Source organism: Pleurodeles waltl, chromosome 6 (genome assembly GCF_031143425.1).
Source record: "Pleurodeles waltl isolate 20211129_DDA chromosome 6, aPleWal1.hap1.20221129, whole genome shotgun sequence".
NCBI lineage: Eukaryota > Metazoa > Chordata > Amphibia > Caudata > Salamandridae > Pleurodeles > Pleurodeles waltl.
The window spans coordinates 156,900,769-156,921,977 of NC_090445.1; the positions used below are offsets into that span (position 1 = coordinate 156,900,769).

At 44.9% G+C, this 21,209-nt stretch overlaps 1 protein-coding gene across 9 annotated transcripts in view; it reads right to left on the reverse strand.

The window, feature by feature from the left end:
- Positions 1-21,209, reverse strand: part of LOC138299444 (signal transducer and activator of transcription 5B) — a 994,326-nt gene that overhangs the window by 9,131 nt on the left and 963,986 nt on the right. For all 9 annotated transcript variants that reach the window (XM_069237688.1, XM_069237689.1, XM_069237693.1 and 6 more), the window contains one exon: positions 18,478-18,582. In XM_069237688.1, the coding sequence (XP_069093789.1) occupies positions 18,478-18,582 (105 nt within the window). The remainder of the gene's footprint in view (positions 1-18,477; positions 18,583-21,209) is intronic.

Genomic DNA, 21,209 nt, shown 5'->3' on the forward strand with positions numbered 1-21,209 from the left:
TGATGAATGGGTTTATGTGTGTACAGCTATTATATGTGGATTGTCAACAAACTGTCTTAAGGTATGTTTTGAAAGCTGTTCAGATAATTGAGTTCAGCTTGATGTTACATAGTTGTAACATTAATCAAAAAACAGACAAAAGGGTTCGAGATTAGAAAATAAGCATTCCACTTCCGGATGGATTGAGTTTTCAGGGATAAAGGTCTGAACCTTGATCTTCCCTGCTTGTTCAGGTAATGGAGAGTTACTTCGTCCGTCTGAGCAATAAGGAAGTCTGTCCTGAAAAGAGAAAACACTCATTTTCAGCAGATTGATGCTGTAGGTCATTTCCTTTCAAAGAACTATGGGGGTGATTCTAAGCTTGGCGGGCGGCGGGAGCCGCCCGCCAAGCGGGAACCGCCAGAAGACCGTACCGCGGTCAAAAGACCGCGGCAGTCATTCTGGGTTTCCCACTGGGCTGGCGGGCGACCGCCAAAAGGCCGCTCGCCAGCCCAGCGGGAAACACCCTTCCACGAGGAAGCCGGCTCCGAATGGAGCCGGCGGAGTGGAAGGGGTGCGACGGGTGCAGTAGCACCCGTCGCGAATTTCAGTGTCTGCTAAGCAGACACTGAAATTCTAAGTGGGGCCCTCTTACGGGGGTCCCTGCAGTGCCCATGATATTGGCATGGGCACTGCAGGGGCCTCCAGGGGCCCCACGACACCCCATACCGCCATCCTGTTCCTGGCGGCCGAAACCGCCAGGAACAGGATGGCGGTATGGGGGTCGGAATCCCCATGGCGGCGCAGCAAGCTGCGCCGCCATGGAGGATTCCCATGGGCAGCGGAAAGCCGGCGGTACACCGCCGACTTTCCGTTTCTGGCCGCGGCTGTACCGCCGCGGTCAGAATGCCCAAAGGAGTGGGCACCGCCAGCCTCTTGGCGGTGCTCCCGCGGACCACGGCCCTGGCGGTTTTTACCGCCAGGGTCAGAATGACCGCCTATGTTCTTTGGACCTGCCAATGATCCATGTGAGCAGTCCATCCAACCTGAGCTGAAGGTATTGGTCACTGCCATCTGAGATGGAATATACTGATGGAAATCAATTTCACAAAGCAGATTCTCTGGACGACGACACCCGATGATGTACTGGGTTACATGAGGAGACGGGATAAGTCTGTTTTTACTCTTGCCTGAAAAGTGTTTCTACTGGGCTTCCAGGCATTGTTGTAGTGGTCTCATGTAGAGACAGATGTTCGGTAACAGGACAATACAGAGGGCCACCGAGCCCAACAGTCTCACTATCAGATGGATTCTTCCCAGAATATTTCAACATTACAGCTGGATAGGTAAGTCTGTCCTCAGAAGAATACACTTTTGCTTTTAAAGTGTGTAGAGCCATTGCCAGATAATGCAGTGACTGGACCTGAATAGATCTTAAGTTCTTGTGACTGACGTACAGCTCTAAGCGTCTGAGAGTAGAAACTGTTAGCTGGAAATGTTGACAAGTTTATAGTGAAGTACACATTTCGATAAGCCAGTTCTCTACATATGCACAGATGAAGATCTTTCATCTCCTGTAAAGTATTGTACCAAACAGCCATGCAATTTGAAAAAGTTCTCCGTGCCAACCTGCAGACGAACAGAAGGACCTTGTACTGATAAAGATTGTTTCTGACCATAAACCTGAGGAATTTCTAATGTTTCGTGTGAATGGCCAAATGGCATCTTTTGAACATTGCCAATCTTCCTCATGGAGTTGAGAGTAAATTTAATGAAGTGCTAGGCTACTGAGATTTTATTTACATATCCAGTGTTTTAGATCCAGACTGTGTGAATTTGTTCTAGGACCCCCTCTTTTTTTTCTTCATCAGAAATTAATGGAAATACATTTCACATAAATTCTGCGAACGTTTTGCCTACGGCTTCTTTCTGCAAAAGAAAGTTATCTTCTTGCCTGAGTTTCTCTGGATGCAGTGACTTCATTTTGGTGGAATTGCCACAACAGTTTGTCTAAACCTAAGACAACAGCCCACTCAAACAATATTGTGATGGTCTGCCCCTCTTCCAATTATTTTGAGCTGTTTCACTCCTCTAGAAGAGGCAAGTCACTGTTTAATGCCAGAGGGAGGTTTTCCTGTTGCTGGTTAATATCATTTGCCTCTCAGCTGATGTATTTGTTGGTGGTAAGGCTGCCTCTGGTGTTGTAATTGTTGCCCCTGAGACCAGAGAAGGGTTTGAACCCTCCGGCAAAAGTAGTGGTGATCTTAAGACGAGAAGGAGTGCATTTTTTGTTACTTTTTCTTCTCAAGGGTAACATGATGGCCAGTCTCAATTTCTGCTTTCATTCAAGCCATCTCATCGTCTGTATGAATGATGATTTAGAATTCTCTGTATCTCCTCTGGTTTGTGGCCTATAAATGCTAACCACGAAGGTCATTGCAAACTGACACCATGACAACAATCCTGGGCTGAAAGAATGGATGTAAAGGCAGCAGCACGGACTACTTGGTACCAGGACAACATTCCTTAGTTGATTACTTCAAGGAAGTCCTCACAGTGATCTCAGGGATGATCATTAGAAGTGACTCCAAAAGTGACTTATCACACCTGTCTAGTAAAACTGAAGCACTTACCATTGTTGCACATGTGCCACACATGTTTTCTCACTGAGTCAAATGTTTACTTTCTTTGTCCAGTGGGACAGTAATGGGCCATAGTGTGGTCGGAAACGATTACAGAATCCAGAGGAGAGTCCACGCAAAAGAAAAGTGAATTCTGATCTCCTGATCTGTATTTCTTCTGGAGCCTATGCGGAGCTGCATTCACAGAGGCTAGACTGCTAACCTGGTAGTAATGGAAGCAAAGATCCTGAACCTGTTTTTTATGAAGACTCTCAGAAATCACAGAAGGGGGATACAAAGTTTATTGCTCTCTGATTTGGAACTCTTGAAATGTATTGATGTTGTTGATGAGAGAAATCCTTGTTGGAGGCGAATATGCTTGCACTGGGTAGTATCATGAATGTGAATAAGATTCAGACCATGAATGAGATGAGTGACTGTGTTTGGAAGTTTGCCTACAAAGGTGAAATCTCACAGTGTCTTCAGTGCTGAGTATGATGTTTTTCTAGCTCGAAATTGGCACCTAAGCTGGTGATGAAGATATGGATCTCCTCGGAGGACCAGACATCACAGCATTAGATGGTACAGTCTGTGGCTCCAGGTAGTCCAGGTGAAGGATTTGCTACTGGTGGAGGAGGTAAAGGAGCCAAAGGCGAATGGGAAACAGTAAGTGGCGAATCTGGGATTACCTGGACCTGATCCAGAACAGATTCTTTAAAAGTTTGAGTCTGTAGTGGATATTAGCCTCAGTGCTTTCATTTACTACAGCCATTCTGCTGACTTTTTCATGGAAACAGAGGATTTTTGAATTTGGATGTTAAATGATGTCTCAATGTTGAAGACCCTATGAAGTTGAACGCTTCTACCTCTTCAGTGGCAAGTATGTTTGCAAAGTCGAGCTAGCTCCTGATCAGAAATGTGAGTAGTGTATCTTTTCTTAAGGTCAAAGTCTTCGACGTCAATCGTGAACACCTTCGTTTTTTTGGGTGATGTCTTTGTTTGGATGTCCATCTGTGAGTCCTCAGAATGCGATGGGGGCATTAACAGAGTGGACTGCCTCCCTCACTTCGTGACCATTCAGACAAATTTCCTTCTGGTCTTCTAAAGTGCATATGGGGAAGGTGATACAATACTCATGCCTTTCAGAACTATGGGAACCTGGCAAGCAGAGTACTCCTATATGACCAGGGTCAGTCTTAGCCATTTTCCTGCCACCTTCAGGGCACTTTGCAAAAAAGGTTTCTGTCATAAAATGAAAAATACTCTAGATCCCTAAGGACATCAAGTGGGCAGGTTTAAAGAAGGCTTTGGAAGTTAAAAAAAAAAAAAAAAAAAAAAACAATAAACAAGGAAACAGACAAAAACAGACAGAGCTCAGTGCTCCAGGAGCCGGACAAAAGTACTAAGTTAACTGCCACCTGTAAGCTATGATGAGACACTGGAAAACTTGGAGCCCTTAAAGGCACAGTGTTAGTTTTTAACCTACCATAGATGTAGCCTATATAAATACAATGCCCTAATTTCCTTTCCTTGAGTTCTTTAAACCAAAAAGTGTGTGAAAAAAGTTTTTTGAATGTCACTCAGTTTTTTTAGCGACATTCCCTTACTTTAAGTGTTAAAGTGTTTTTTTGTCCCCAGTAAATTAATGGACTTGTGAAATATACCATGGCTGATAAGGTACCAAATTGTTTTTGTGTCACATAAGAAATTATGGCCTTCCTGTAGCAAGGCAAAGATGTCAAATAAAAAATATGTATTTTGGAAAGTGCTCCAAAATCCTCCATGTGGACAGGACTATTTAGTGTTTAAGATTATCAACTGAGATCCCCCTAGGGAGAATAAAATGTAATCTCCACATTCATCTCCACATTGTACTGAATTTGAACAGAGCAGCATGAGAAACTAGGCTTTTGGTTAAGTGGCGTAGAAACCCTGCTCAAGCAACAGTCACATCCCTGTCAAAGTGAACCACTAAATTAATTAAATTAACCTGTGCTTAGCCCCCTGGTAGCTCAGCACAAAAGCAGCCAGGCTTAACAAAGAGGCACTATGTAAAGTATTTATGCAGCACACAGTAATATGACAACACAAGAAAAATCCCACATAAGTGTAGGAAAAATAGAGTACGTATTAATAAATTAACACAGAAATGAGAAAAATGCAATAGCAGAACCAGAGTTTTGAATTTTTAAGTTAAAAAGTAGAACCTAATATATCAAAAAGCCAACCGCAGACACCTAGTGGTGCAAGATCGGGAAAGAGTCCCATGTTATGGCTGACCGCGATGGAGCACGGGACGGATACAAAAAGTGGAATGGGTCCAGTCTACGATTACCTTCAGACTTAAAATAATGTTTGAGGAAAAATGTCTCAGAAAGAAACGTAGTGTTCAAGGAGGAGGCATCGTCGGGAAGATGCAGTGAAGAATTCCAATGCACCTTGGGCGACAAGCAGGTAGGTTCCAAACCCATCTCGATTCTCAGAGCAGTTTTAGCCCCCCAAAAATATATATATAAGTACCAAGGTTTGGATTTTAGCTATCGGGGCATCTTCAGCACCATTTCCAAGGGTCTGGATTGGAGAGGCACCAATTGGAGGGTCAGGATTCACACAGGATGGGTCTACGTGCGGGTTCAAGATGGTTGAAGCCTTTCCTGTCCCTAAGTCTCTGATCAGCAGGATGGAAACTAGTCCCTGAAGTCACTCTGGTAGTCCCGGGTTCAAGAAGTGAAACAGGGCTCAAACAGAAGGGCAGGCCTCCAAGAGTCCTTCTACAAGTCCAGAAAGTGAACTTATGAGTGGGTCTGACGGTCCTATTTTTATTCCTGGTAACTCCTTTGGAGTAAGAGGGGTTTCTAGAGATTTCTTTTAAAAAAGTGCTTGGAATTTCCTACCTCCCTGCCCTGGCTCCAGTCTGGTTGCAGGCACAATGGGATAGTGTGAAATCCTTTGTGTGAAGGTAGGGCATAGCCTTTTTAAGAGCAAGGGGGGCTATGCTCAGCTCCGTGCCCCCAACCTGTCAGTGATGGTCCATCCAGGCACACCTAATCCCTGAATCTGGGAGGAATATACAAAGTCCAACTGCCACCTACACCCAGTCATGAAATCCAGGAACAGGCTTCAGGCACCAAAAGGTCAGGACAGGAAAATGGCAACTTTCTGAATGTGACATTTTCTAAATTTTCAATCCGACTCTACCAATAAAAAAGGGGTTTTAAATTACAATTTTGCAGACATCAAATATGATTTTCCTACATGTTCCCAATCAAATGTTAGCATGCATTCAATGTAATAACGTAACCAAATGTAATTCTATGGGAGAGGTAGGCCTCACTGTAGTGAAAAAATAATTTGTGGGTTTTTCATTACTAGGACTATAACAATTAAAAGTACATGTCCAACCTTTAAATTACAATGCACCCTGCTCATGGGCTGCCTAGGGCCTACCTTGGGGGTGACATATACATAACAGAAGGGACGTTTGAGGCTTGGCAAGGGGGTTATTTTGCCAAGTTGAATTAGCAGTTTGAAACTGCATACAGGCTACAATGGCAGACCTGGGACACGTTTTAAAGGGCTACTTAAGTGGGTGGCACAGTAAGTACAGTAAGTGCTGCAGGCCCACTAGTAGCATTTACATTTACAGACCCTGGGTATATGGTATATCACTTTACTAGGAACGTATAATTTAATTAAATATGCCAATCAGGTGTAAGAAAATGTTACCATATTTTAGGGAGTGAGCAGAAGTGTGTTAGCACTGATTAGCATTGGTAAAGCCCACAGAGTCCTATGGCCAGCAAAAACAAATTCCAAAAAACAGGAGTGATGAAGGCAAAAGGTTTGGGTGATCCTGCAGAGAGGGCAGAGTCCAACAAGCAGGAAGCAGGTTCACCTTTATTAAAAAGGATGCACAGAATTGTCTGGTGAACTGCTTAGTCGGCTGCGGCACCACATAAAGACAGTAATGCCTAGTACAGGTATGCTTCTTTTTTAATGTTCCTGCACGGCAAATGCCCTGTAAAAATACTCCAGCGTAGAGTGCCGCTGTTGTTGGTTGCCATGATTCTTGTGGAGTGCATTCACTCTTTCGTGTAGTGTATGTTTTGCCTTGTTGTGAGAGAAGGTGATGTAAGCAGCCTTGACTGGACAACAGATGGCCTCTTCATGGATGGCTGAATAAGAAAAATAATCAGTCTGAACAATGGAAATACTCGGTTCTGTCCATGTAGAACCTGATGCACCTAGGAACAACCAGCAAGTGCAAGGAACTCTCCACAGAAGTGGATAGATTAGGGAAGAAATATCACAGGATGACAGCCTCATTCATGTGATAGATTATAGGGACTTACAACATTAATCATGGGTTGGTCTGTAAAGCCACTCTTTTATAGTGAACACCTGTAAATCCCTGACTCTCCTTCCTGAAGTGAGAGAGGACAGAAGCATGGATTTCCTTTAACGGGAATTCAGGCACACTTTATGGATAGGTTCGAAAGTAGGCTGCATTAGTTGGCTCAACGCTGTGTTTAGCTCCCGGAGACCGGAGAATACATACATGAAGGAAATGCCCTAAAGAGTCCTTTCATGAATTGTGTTATAATTCTCTGTGAGTATACAGAAGAGGATGTTTTACATCCCCTTGGATCTGAAAATTGTAGCCAAATGAACCATGAAAAAATGAATACTTGAGACACTCCTGACTACCTCTAGCAAATACAGTAGCACCTCATGGGGTCGGTGGAGACTGGATAAAGGCTCTTATCTTTGCACCATGTGCAGAATCTTTTCCACTTAGCCTTGAAGGACTTAGTCGTGGATAATGTTCATCCCTGTGCAGTCTGAAGGAATATTTAGAGGACCGTAGTTTAAGTGGTCCACAGACAGCCTCAACAGGTTGCTGTAGCATAACTAGCAGGGCTATAGTTGGTCAATCGTAATCAAGGAACAGTGATCTACCTTTGCCTTCCTCAGCACTCTGGGAGTGAGAGGAAACAGAGGAAAGGAGTAAGAAGCAGGGTCATATCTTCGAAAAGGCATTGCCTTCAGACCCCCGTTAACTGACCTTCTAGTGTAGGCCCAGAATTTTGTTTGTTCTCCAGGGTGGTAGACAGGTCTATGAATGGCTGGGCCCCTCTTTTGAGAAATGTTTTTGTGGCAATCTTAAGAGGCAAGGTTGACATCAGCTGACATGATGGCCAAGTCCTGCAGCAACTGAGGCCGTTATTATGACCCTGGCAGTCATGAGACTGTGGCAAAAGCACCAGGGTCCGACCACCGGCATCGCCAGGTTGCTGCTGGTCGACAGCCTGGTGGTGCCAGTGCCGGAGGTTTTAATTCGCAAGGGCAGTGCTGCAAGCAGCACTGCCCTGGGGATTATGACCCCGTGTCTGCCAGCCTTTGCATGGTGGTTTCACCCCTATGCAAAGGCTGGTGGAGATCTTGTGCAGGAGGCGCCATGGTGCTTTTCGCTGTCTGTAAAGCAGGCAGTGAAAAGCACGAAAGGTGATGTTGCACCCGACGCACCGCAACATTGCTGCTGGCTCAATTATGAGCCAGCGTCAATGTTGTGGTGAGCTTCCCGCTGGGCCAGCGGGCGGAAATGCTGTTTCTGCTCGCTGGCCCAGCAGGGAACTCAATAGGGTCAGCGGGCAGAAGACCGGACTGGCGGCCTTCTATCCTAAAGACTTTGTTGGGCGCCCACCGCCGCCCGTCTAACTCTTAATGAGGCCCGGAGTGTCTTTTAAAAGAGAACAGGGTCTCATTCTTCCTTGCTTTGTTATGTAGTACTTCAAGGCTTGTTTTGCTAATCTTTGAAGGAATGACCACTAGCCTAGTCAGATGGCCTGTAACTCCAGGATGATTACCATACTTCCAGCACCACACATATGTAATCATGATTATCCTGTTTCGAGCTTGGAATGGAAAACCTGCTTTGAGGTTTGATGGTAACAGCCTGGTAACTTTCACTGTGTCACTTCATAAGCCATTAGCCTGCTTCAGCCGATGGTCTAGCTGTTAATGAATAGGCCTCATCTGGAGATTGCAGAAAGAAACCAGGCCAATAGAAGATGGTATGAGACCTAAGATGGAGCAAAATGCCTTTGTCATAGCCTAAAGTTTTGCAACTCCTTCTTCGGAATGGAAAGCCTACCTCAGCTGAGCGGCCAAGACTGCTCCTAGCAACTGAGATGTTGTCATAGGATGGATGGAAGATTTATTGGTGGTCAACATGCAGCTGTGCAAACACAAGCCTTTTCCTCTGATGATGCTTTCATGAGTCAGTAGTATAAGTATGGGTATATTTGGAGACTTTGTCATTAAATGAAGCAAACTAACGTCAGCTGGCACTTTTTAGATATCTGGGGCACAGACCAAACCAAATGGAAGCGCTCTTCATTGATCATGCTTTCTTATCGCTGGTATTGCCTGTGATTTCAGTGCACATGGACATGAAAATACACTTTGTGAAAGTCCACAGAGGTAAAGTATGCCTGTTCCAGGAGCACCAGAAGGACTTTTTTGGAAGGCTACCATTTGGAAAGATTTTGTTTTCTTAAAGTTGTTCAAATTTTGAAGGTCTAGTATATGCCTCACTGGCCTGATTTTTTCTTGACCAGAACATTTCTGAACTTGAACCTTCTATTCCTCTAGGTGTTTGGGAAGTTTTCTACAGCTCCTCTCATAATAAGGAAGCAACTCTCTTGCTGTAGTTCCCACAAGTGCAGGTTATCTGTAGTAGTCATTGCTTTCTAACAAGGGCCAAAGCAGAAATTATGTCCCAGACCAGAAGCACGTGGTTAAAACAGGGTAGGTAGGTGGAGATAATCAGGCTCTCTTCTGGTTCTACTAACAGCGTGGTTGGGATGCTCCCTTTTTCTTCAACAATGTTTTGCTGTAGCCTTGGCACTGACATAAGCCTAAAGATCATACTCTGATTGTCCTGGAGGGATATATGGTCTTCCATGGCCTGCATATTAGGAGAAGCCTTCCTGGCTGCAAAGGACTGCTGTTTATGCCAGCTGATGGAAGCTTGAATTGGAAACATTTATTGTTGCATTTGTGCCTTTGACTCTTCCCTTCTACCCTCAGGGATGATGTTGTGAGGGGATGCAATGTGTTACATCTAGGGATCATACTGCCCCAGGATGGCCAACGCACTTGTAGTTTTCATGAGTGTAAAACTTTAAACTTTGCACTTGTATAGCGCACTACTCACCCGTGAGGGTCTCAAGGCGCTGTACGCATACCGCTGTGAAACCCCTCCTGGCTTTTCCCTGTGAGGCGCCCACTCCTGAACAGCCCCAGGGTGAAGCCAAGCATCCAAGCGCTGTGAGGGCCGTTGTGGAGATTAAGCAAGCTATTGCCTAGAGTTACAGAGTGGGACCCATTAATTAGATTAGGCACCGAGGCGAGAATTATCTGGTCCAAGGGAATTGAGCTCAAGACCCACCGAGGTGGGAATTGAACCCTGGTCACGGACCAGATCTCTGCATCAGGGTCTGCCGCTCTAACCATTGTGCCACACTTCTCCACATATAAGTAGCGAGAGTTTAACTCACTTGGGTCATCTTGAGGGTGATTAACTACTTGCTTTCCTCAGGTAAGGTTCTATTGTGCTTTAAACTGCTTTAGTCACTCCATTAAAAAAGCCTGCCCTGAAGCATTTTATTCTGCTAATCTCTAAGTGTCACAGCCAAAGAACAGATTCTGCACCCCAAGTTTTCTCTGTGCCTCTTATCCTATCCAGAGGGATTGAAGTCAGAGTGATACAATTTTTTTTTAGCTCTGGGCTGCTGCCATAATGGTGAAGTTGGGCTTAGGTTGGCCTATCTAGCAAGCTGTCCCAGATCCTGGCACTCGGCATTTATTCTTCTGTGATAGTAAGACTGCCTGAACTGTGGCCAGCATTAGTTTGAGATCCAACGACCAGACAAGATCCAGGATAGAGCTGGATTTTGTAGATTTTGAATGTCTGCTCTTTAGAATTATACAGAAAACACCGCTGTTTATTTATAGCTCTTTACAGTAGGACATGAATGTATTTGAAGGCAAAGTGTCACCTTCTTTACGAATTATATAGTTTTCCCACTCTTCATCATCTTCATCATATCCATCATCATTCTGCCATTCCCCTAAATGTTTACCTTCTTGATCCATTTCTGACAAGTGGTCTGAGTCAGATGTGTTCTGTATTCCCAGGTGTTGGTGGCATAGAAGAAGACAGAGGCAAGGGGACTGATATCTCCAGTTGTTGAGAAGGGCAGGGGACTGTTGGCACACAAGGAGGAGGAGGTGGTAGTAGTGCTTGAGGCTGCTGTAGAAGCAACCTCTTTCACATGTCCATCAGCCTTTGGAAGGTGGTCATAAATGCCACAGGAATTTAGAACACAGGCAGGTACCTGTAGGGACGAAATTGGTAAGTCTGATCATGACAGCTTGGTATTTGCCCTCCTCATAAGGATCTTGCTCAAATTCAGGTAAGTAGAGTACATTTAACCACGCAGGACTATCGGCTAAATCAGACGCTTGCACCTAGTTGCTTGACACAAAGGGGAGTTGCCCAGTAACCCACCGAAAACCTAGCCATAAATTATATTACAAGAAAAGTGTTCCCTCTGAGATAGGCATGTATTCTGAATTACATTGGGCAATACAGAGATGAGTCAATATTGCAATTGATTACTTCAAAATAATATTCATATGCTTTTAGTGCAATGAGACCAACACCAATCACAGCCCATAGAACATGCCATACATCAAGCAAATGAAAATGCATCTAACATTTATTCACTTAATATAGGACTATTCTTTTAAGGTAATTAATTGTTACAGTTTTGCCTAATGCATATCAAAATACACATCTACCCCAAAGGGAACACTTTTCATGTAAAATTCTGGTCGCCAACATAAGCTTCCTATTCTGAATTCGGAATGTGCACTGGGGGCTGCTTAGAAACATTAAACTACTAAAACGGGAACGTTAAAGGCTGAAAAGCGATCCTGGTCATTGAAGGAGTCATAATTGAAGAGGTGGTCACGGCTGGTGATGATGAATGCATTGTGACAGATGGTCCTCATAGGGATCATCAGCAGTGTCTTCATCAACAGCGATGAGGTGTCCATCGACAGGATGATCGTTGACAACGTCGACGATTAGATGTCAGTAACATCAAGTCTGAAGGAGGCTCTGTCTGCTGTTTGGACGAGGAGGGTGCAGGTGCTTTTGTGGTAAATTCCAGCTGAGGAAGTTCCTTACGGTTCTTTTTTTGCACCACCTTTCATTGAAGAGCTTGGGTAAGCACTTTGCACAAAGTCTTCAACAGAGAAAGAGGCATCCCCTGTAGAAGGGGGGACATTCTTCCAGAAAATAAAGAGCCAACCTCCTTTCTTCATTCTTAGGCATCTTTTAAGAGAAGATTTTGTAGATGTTGCGGCAAGACACCATATGAGTAGGATAAAGGCAATAAATGCACTGACTGTGAAGATCATCAGGGTTGATCTTTTGTCAGCAGACTGCACAAGACTTGAAAAACAGCTTTTCTCTTTTTCAGCCACAGTGGTTGGTTGGCAGTTGGTAACAAACGACAGTACCCCTGCTACAGTGCTGAGGTGAATATCTCAGACGTCCCCTAAAAACAATTCAGTGTGATAAAAGCTTAAGATAAGAGCTGGCTGCACTTTAGGGAGGACGAAGTAAAGATTCAGAAGTAACCAATTTAAGGTTAAAAACACTGAGATCACAGCTCTTATCAGGGACTCTTTAAAACATTTCAGGCGGTAGAAATCTGAGCCTCTAGAGAACAGCACTGTCACCTCACTTACTGAATTTCGAGTGGTTTCAAATAATGAATGTGCTACCACACAAACACTGCTGTCGAGGCCTATGACCCATTTTAACACCATTGACGGCAGTTTCAAGTGAACAGGGATTCTAAGCCTGATGACAGGCAATGAATCAAGAAGGTAAATATATAAAAGATCCAATACAAGAGAAAGCGGGGTCCTACAGATTGTTGTTGAACACAGGGTTTGCTGAGGAGCAGGTGTTGTGGCCCTAGGTCTGTCCTATAGGGGAGGACATAGGGGTTGGTCCACAGCTCGGGCTTCTTCTAGGCTGTAACCCACTGCTGAAGTTGCCTCAGAGTGTTGTGTGGCAATACGGCTGGTGATCATTTGGGCAGTAGTTTTTAATAAGGACTCTGTGATGCGTATACATTATTGTATCCGGATTGGCTGGTGGCCACTCCTGAAGTTACCACTGTGTGGCACATTGCAGCATGGGGTGTGTTAGTTCGGGTAGAAGATACTGGCTACTTGACTGGCTGGAGCCTAGTCATGACCTTCTATCTGTGTGGGAAGAATCTGTATGGGGTGTGCTGGCCCGTGCAAAGGCTTAAATTAATGAGTCCACAATGCCAATAGAGTCCTAGATCCTGATTAACTTGGACCAACTGATGAAGTTTCTGCTGTGTGTCCTGAGTAGCACTGAACATACATAAAAGCTGCTCTTTTTTCTCAGGCTCAAATGCAAGTCTAAGATGTTTAAAAGAAACGTAATATCCTTATCAGTTTTGCTTTAAAATATCTCAAACTGATTAAATTCAGCAAGAATATAACCTCTTTTATATCTTAAACGCCTGTGCAGAATTTACTGGGTGCAGTGTTGACAATCATCAATAACAAATTATTTTAGTGTCAGGCCCATGCGCATAAACAAAAAATCGACAATGTACAGTTCAATCATTGTTAGACACAAACAAACCTTTTCGTTGTGAGCAGCATTTGTAAATAAAAATACAGACTATGCCACTCACCTATAGCACCCTCGGAAGTGATTGCTCACTCACTGTAATCACCCACAAAGAGGTTCATCATATTCTTAATCCTGCACAAAGCTAAGAAAATTCTCCATAGAAATATTTTTTGTTGCATACAAAAAGAAAAACAGCTTCGTTTTTTTTTGCAGTTCAGGTATCACCAGTCAGATGGAAGGTATGCTGGATAAACCCAAGGAGGAGTAACCCTTCTCTAGGCAGTTGATGCTGAGCTCAATCTGTGCTATAATGAGCCTTGAAAGAGGCTTTTGCAGATCTATAATAGCTGCAGAAGTGTCTGCTCTGGGTCATCCGAAGGAGTCACGATGTCAGGAGGCAAAACCCATTTAGGTAACTTTTGGTGAGGGAGATGATTAAGAAAATATTCTTGACAATGAATATTTCCATGTCAATATCAAATTTCGGTGTGGTGACGATGAATAATGACACAATTAATGATGTGACTGAATGATATGACAGCAAATGTGTAGATCCGCTGTATATCTCAGTGTCAATGGCATTCACAATGCCAAATGCTGACTTCTCTGCTATTGTGGCTTCATGCTCAACGTTGTACAAGTTACTCACCTTCTGTAATTAAATATCTGGTAGAGACATATTCTAGTTGCAGATTCCTTACCCTAAAATTTCCCCCCAGGTGTCAGAATGTATGCGGAGCTTTTTCTTCAAGCAATACCCTTGCACGTCGGTAGGTGGCGTCGGTTGACTCCGCAGGCGTCGTGGTCGCCGTGATGACGTCGGGAGTAGTACATAGAAGCCGCCCTTGCGCAGTAACGTCAGTTTCTTTTAATGACTTTCCACGCCAGAGCGCAGAGCTGCTAAGAACACTGAGATTGGTGCGCCAGAGCTAAGGACCTGAAAGGGGGAATGCCTGTCCCTAGAAATCAGTTCGCAAGCGGAAAGGATGGGTGGGAGGTAAGGAATCTGCAACTAGAATATGTCGCTACCAGATATTAAGTTACCGACGGAAAGTAACTTGTACATCTGATAGAGACTTCTAGTTGCAGATTCCTTACCTTAGAATAGATACCCAAGCAATGCCATCCTCGGTGGTGGGCTGCGAACCAAGATCATACTAGAAAGTCCTGCAGGACTGAATGACCAAAATAGCCATCTCGACAGACCGGACTAGCCAGGCAGTAATGCTTAGCAAACGTGTGCAGCTGCCTGGCAGATATCCAGGATAGGAACTCTGCATTCTAACGCAGTAGAAGCAGCAGTTGCTCTGGTGGAATGCACACACAAGCCTTCAGGAGGTTGCTTGTTGGCCAAAGCGTAGCACATTTTGATGCAAAGAAGCACCCATCGAGAGATGATACGCTTCTGCACCGCCTTCCCTTTTTTCGCACCCACATAGCCAACGAAGACTTGATCGTCCACCCGGAAATCTTTAGTACGATTGAGGTAGAATGCCAACGCTCTTTTTGGGTCCAGACGGTGGAGTCTCTCCTCCTCATGGGAAGGATGTAGTGGTGCGTGGAAGGTAGGCAAAGTGATGGACTGGCCTACATGAAATGGTGTAACCACCTTAGGAAGGAAGGAAGATCTAGCGCGTACCACTACTTTGTCAGGATGTACAGACAAGTATTGAGGTTTTGAGGAAAGGGACTGAAGCTCACGCACCCTGCAAGAAGAGGTAATAGCGACCAGAAAGACAGTTTTGAAGGTGAGGAGCCACAAGAGACAATTATGCATTGGCTCAAAGGGGGTACATATCAAATAAGTAAGTACAAGATTAAGGTCCCACTGAGGCATGATAAATGGAGTAGGAGGAAATAAATGGGTGAGCCCTTTTAAGAACCTACTCACAATAGGAGATTTAAAGAGTGAGGTCTGATCAGGTAGCCTAAGAAAGGCGGACATGGCAGATAAATACCCTTTAAGGGTGCCCAAAGCACAGCCCTGCTGGGCTAAAGAAAGAATGAACAGAAGAACCTCTGACAGAAGGGCAGAAAGGGGATCAACAGATTTGTTGGTACACCATGCCACAATTTTATTCCAACAATAGGCATATACAGTTTTAGTCGATGGACGCCTGGCTGCCAAGATAACATTGCAGACCTCAGGTGGAAGGGCAAAGGCCGTCAACTGTTGCCTCTCAATCTCCACGCATGAAGGTGGAGGTTGGACAGGTTTGGGTGAAGAACTGTCCCCTGGTGCTGCAACAGAAGATCCGCCCAAAGAAGCAGTATGAGTGTAGGATCGATGGACATGCTCAATAGCTCTGGATACCACACTCTTCGAGCCCAGTCCGGAGCCACCAAGTTGACTTGGGCCCAGTCGTTCTTGTTTTTCTTGAGAACTCTGGAGAGAAGAGGGATAGGTGGGAAGGCATAAAGGAGGCCTGAGCTCCACTCGAGACGAAAAGCGTTGCAGAGCGAGTGTCGCCTTGGAAAGTCTAACGCACAAAACAGCTGACATTGCGCGTTCTCTGCGGAGACAAACAGATCCAACCAAGGCTCTCCCCACTGCTGAAAGAGACCTTACGCCACCTCCGGATGGAGACGCCATTCGTGATCGCCTGTGTATCGACGGCTGAGTTAGTCTTCTCTGGCGTTGAGGGATCTCACCAGATGTTGAACCATCAGGGTAATGCCCTGATGTTCCAGACATGTCCAGAGGCTTCGGTGGGTCAGCCGACGAGGCTCCGACTCTTGAGTCATCGGGGATAAGAATGGGGTCGGCAGTGGGCACCACCGACGTCGGAAGTGTTGTTAATCGACCCGGTACCAGAGAAGGTCTCAAGGGTGCGACCGGTACCAGTGCGGATCCACGCACGGATCCGGAGGTGACTTTGGTGGCCGGGGCTGAAGCCGCCGGTGCAGAACCCGAAGGACCCTCAGCCAAACCCCTTGGGCCTGAAGGTGCCGTATTGGGGTCAGCCGGCCCCAAAATTAGGCGCATGGCCTCGTAAAACTCTTTTAGTTAGGCGGGGGTCACTCCGGCTCTGGGGAACTCAGGGAAGCGCAGAGCCGACCCAGATGCAGGCTCCGAGGACAGAGGCCTAGTGCGTGGATGCTCTTCCTGCGCCGCGTCGGCCGAGCGATGGGGCGAAGTCGGGGAGTGATGGGACTTCTTCGACTTTTTCTTACCTTGACCCGAGGATTTAGAAGGTGACGAATGGTGATGACTCCGCAACCGATCTCAAGACCTTCATCTCAAGCGAGACCGGGACCTATGCGGAGTTGAGTGCCGGGCTGCCATTAGCTTTAGGGACCGCTCCCACAAAGCCTTCGGGTGCATGGCCCGACACTCGGAGCACGACTTCGGGTCGTGGTAGCGTTCGAGGCACCACAGACAAACACGATGAGGATCCATCACCGACATCGTCTGATGGCAGTCCTCACAAGGCTTGAACCTGGTTTTCGGGGACATCCTCGACGCACCAAGTTCGTACACAAAAAACGCGACAAAACGGTCAGATTCAGCCAAAAAATAGCCGAGGGTAGTTCTTCTCCGGATCAGTGCGTGGCGCGGAAAGAAAAGAACTGACGTCACTGTGCGAGGGCGGCGTGTATGTACTACTCCAGATGTCATCACGGCGCCTGCGGAGTTGACCGACGCCACCTACCGTTGCGCAAGGGTATTGCTCGAACAAAAATCTCCAGATCCAGTCTGATGCCTGGTGGAAAATTCTAAGGTAAGGAATCTGCAACTAGAAGTCTCTATCAGATAAGCATGTCAGTATAGTGTTTTTTACTAGGAATGATCATGCTCATTATGTCTCCTCCTTTTCCTCTTGGGGAATCCCTAAGGCCTGTGAGATGGGTGACAGTGGAAGGAGGCCCTTTCCCCTGACTACTCTAGCATGCTCTTCCTGTTTATCTCTGTACTTTCGATTCTTGAGGTTTAAGCGCCACCTTGACAGCTTCTGACAAATTGGATATTCTTCCTCTAGGTGGGAGTTGGAAAGACAGACCAAACAAAGACCATGAGATTTCATTTCGGCTTTCTTATTGCTGCGATATTGCACTTACATAAAGTGAAGCCATAGTAAAGTAAACTGCTGTAATATCCAAAAATGAATAGGGGAGAATGCTGAGAAACACACATTTTCAAAAATGTTGGGGGAATCCAAAATGATATCATAGCAAACGGCTAATAAGCTTAAATAGGATGAAAATCCATTACCAGTGTTCCAGGATCCTTACCACAGGACTAGAAAAAAGTAACATGGTTCCGTAGCAACTGTCACTTTAAGGCATGATGGGATATAGAAGCTGCTGGCTACTTAAAGATAGACTGGCATTTCAGCCTTCCTCAACTAGTGCCCATCTGGCTGCCTTTCCTACATGTTTTAAACTTTTACTTATGATGCAAGGTTAGGATTAATGGTGCAATAGTGTAAAAATAATTTGAATGTGCAATGGGGCATATTGTGAAAACTGCAACGTAAATCTGCATTTAAAAACACATGTTAGTTTTCATTTAAATCACTGATGTGCCAGGCAGCGCCAGTGAATGCTAGATGCAGCATGCTCACGCTCTGGCACATCGGTGTCCTTTTAAGGTTTTATGGTTGCATGATCTTTTCTGATAATGTGAAGGATTAGACTCAAAAGCAACTGTTCGTGTGTGATAAACTCTATCTAAATTCTACAGAGAAATTTTGATGATCCTTTACAATAGAGCTATGACTAAAGGTACGCATAATTTAATTACATATATTTAGAGATGCGATCAAATTACCTTCTCATACATCATCCAGGTCAAGATAGGGTCATCTTAGAATGTGTTCCAGAATCCCAAACAACTTGCTTTAACAGGATAGAGGCATCATTCACACTGTAAAAACCTAAATAGCTCTTCTTCTGAGGCAAGAAAATAACTTGTAAAAGTTAAGTGTTCTTCACTGTCCACTGCTTTATAACTAAGAGGAGTATAAAGCTCTTTTCAATGACTCTGTATCATTACAAAGGAAGGGCATTTGATCTACTGACTACTGTTGCATTGAAGACTGAGCAGATACGGGTTTCAACCACAACCTGTACACTTTATCGAAATGGCATACTCCTGTATAGTATTGAACCACCACATACCTTTGAGGGTAGATGCTATAATGCGATTGGGAGCACACTGCGGGTGAGGATGCTTGATCCATGTAACTGGCTCCGGGTGCAACTTCAGCAGAGGACGTTGCAAAACTAAAACAGAAAACAGGCATAAAAGGTATATATGTGCCCTTGAACCATCACTGACATTTTAACACCAAGAAACGACTGTCTGCTTCTCAAATATCCATAACTTTCTGGCTAGCAGAGGATATTAAAACATTTTTTCTTTCGTTTAAGTAATTTTCCTGAGGCACCTCCGATGCTAGAATGTCCCCAAGATAACACTACAGTCCCAGTGAAAATGCAAACAAGCAGTAAAACACGTTGACAAACAAGGAGGGGAAGGCAATGGAAAAAAACTCTTGTTCAATGCATTACAGATTTGTTTCTATTACCGTGGTACAATTGTAATGTAGACGGTACCCAGGGCCAATATGTGGTAACTGGTCATTCCTTTCCAAAGATTGGCAGACGCCTGACTCTCTGCATATACTTCAATCAATGAATGCTCTCCTCAGCGTCAGTGCCAAGGCAGCAGCACTGTTTAGCTATACATCCTACGAGACCTCTCTAGACACCCACTGAACTAGTCACAGACCTGACCCCCAAGTGTGCGAAGAAGTGGCTACTGGAAAGCCAGTCAGTATGCACTGAAAAAACCCTGGCAGTGTTGTGAGTTATGCAGGTCTGCCTTTGCTGAGACACTAAAGTGAAACTGTATGTGTGTTCATTACCTGAGGGATGTAACTTACTTCTAGGAATACTGACCCTGCTTGTTGCATTAATAGGAGTTGCAGGGTTCAACAGAGTTTAGGGACGACAACTCACAGTAGCATCAAAAAGAACACCTGTAATCCTTATGTAAGTTTTCCAAACTTCTCATCTGGTGACTCGTGTCAATGCTTCGAGGCCCAAGGCTATGAACACCAATCAGAAATAAGACACTTGCAACCCAGCTGATTTCTCATTTTATATAGTATAAACACAGGATATACAAAGAGGAAAACACGTTTTGCACACTCTTGGCATTTACCTATTGGCACAGACCATGCAGTGTACTTTTTTTCAGAAGCAGAAACATTGTTTCTGTGGTGACTTGTGAGATCTCCCTCAAAACCGCAATGAACCAGGACACAGACCTCCACTTAGATTCGCTCCCCTTCCCATATAGGTGGTAGAAAGGAGGTGTGGTGATATGTAGCTGAAAGGAGACAACTGTTCCAGACATCATACCTTGAGCTATGCTTCTGGGGACACGGGGTGGTGCATGTGAATCTACATCACTAAAACCTACAAACCAATTATTACAAGAAAGTAACTTTTCTGTTTGCAAGATATGCTGATGTAGATCACATGATCTGCATAGACCAAAGCAGTGCCCGCCTCCCTAAAAGCAGTGCCTTGCAAGCTGTAGAGGAATACATTTGGAACAAAAGACAGTTTGTATCACGTGGTGAGCATGAATGTCGACACATCAGTATTTGGTGAAGGTGTAGATGGTAGACCATGTTACAGCTTTACAAATGTCTACTAGCTGGATGTTGCCTTGGAGAGGCTTTGCGACTCCCTGGTCATGAATGGAATGTGCTCCATACATAGTGAGTGTACGTTTGGCTTCGGCATAGTAAATTAGAAAACATTTGGCTATCAATCTAGCAAGACTCGCCATGGAAATGGGCACTCCTAAGCCTGGCTTGCCAACAGCTACAAAAGAACAGTTTTCTCTTTCAAAAGGATTTATTGTGGACAATGGAAGTAAATGAGGGCTGGCTTATCTAAACTATGTAATGTCCTTTCTGAAACCGATTGAAGTTATGGGGAAAAAATGACAAGTCAATCATTCAACTGACATGGAGGAGGAGATAATCTTAGGCAGAAAGTGAGGGTTTGCTCTAAGCACAAATCAATCTTTGTGTACTCAAACGAAAGACTCATCCACCAGTAAGATTTGCAGTTGATTGAGTCTGTTTAAGGAAGCTAATGCAATGAGTCAAGGCATTTTCCATGAAGTGGGCAAGATTGTAATGGCTCAAAAGTCAGGACTGTGAGCTGAGTAAGAACAATATCGAGGTTCCATTAAGGGACTAGTGGTATTCTTGGGGGAATGCCTCTTTTGAGATATTACATAAAAACCTTAACAACAGTTATTTTGAATCGTGATTTGTATTGTCTATTCTGCAGGCAAGCTGTCACAGCTGCTGTATGTACCTTATCAAGGAATATGCCAGGTTTGTCTTTTATAGGAGTAACAAATATCAGACAGTGTCTACCACCGAGGACTGCAAGGGCTGCAACTTTTCTCACTTCTCACCCTATACTGTACCACACTAGAACAAATGAAAAAGGTTTGCTCTGGAGGCCAGAACCACTGGTGTAACAAAGGCCCCTGCAGCCCCAGCAGTGTGGGGGAGCCCTTGAGCTCCAAGGGCCCCCCTTTGCACCATACACAGTGCACGGGCGACAGGCACCTGACTGGGTCCAAGGGTTGGGGGAGGAGGGGGCCCTACAGGTACTTTGGTGGGGGGAAGGGGTGTTAAGTTTTGTTACTCCACTGGCAAGACCGGACCTGGGTTGTCTGAAAAGAAAGCTCTCTACCATTCCATGTAGTCACGCACATGAAGGGAAGTCATAAATTTCCCAACCCGGAATCTGCGCAGACCTCGCCCTTGCAACCGTCCCACGCGTCCGCAGAACTACAACTGGCGGTAGAACATTCT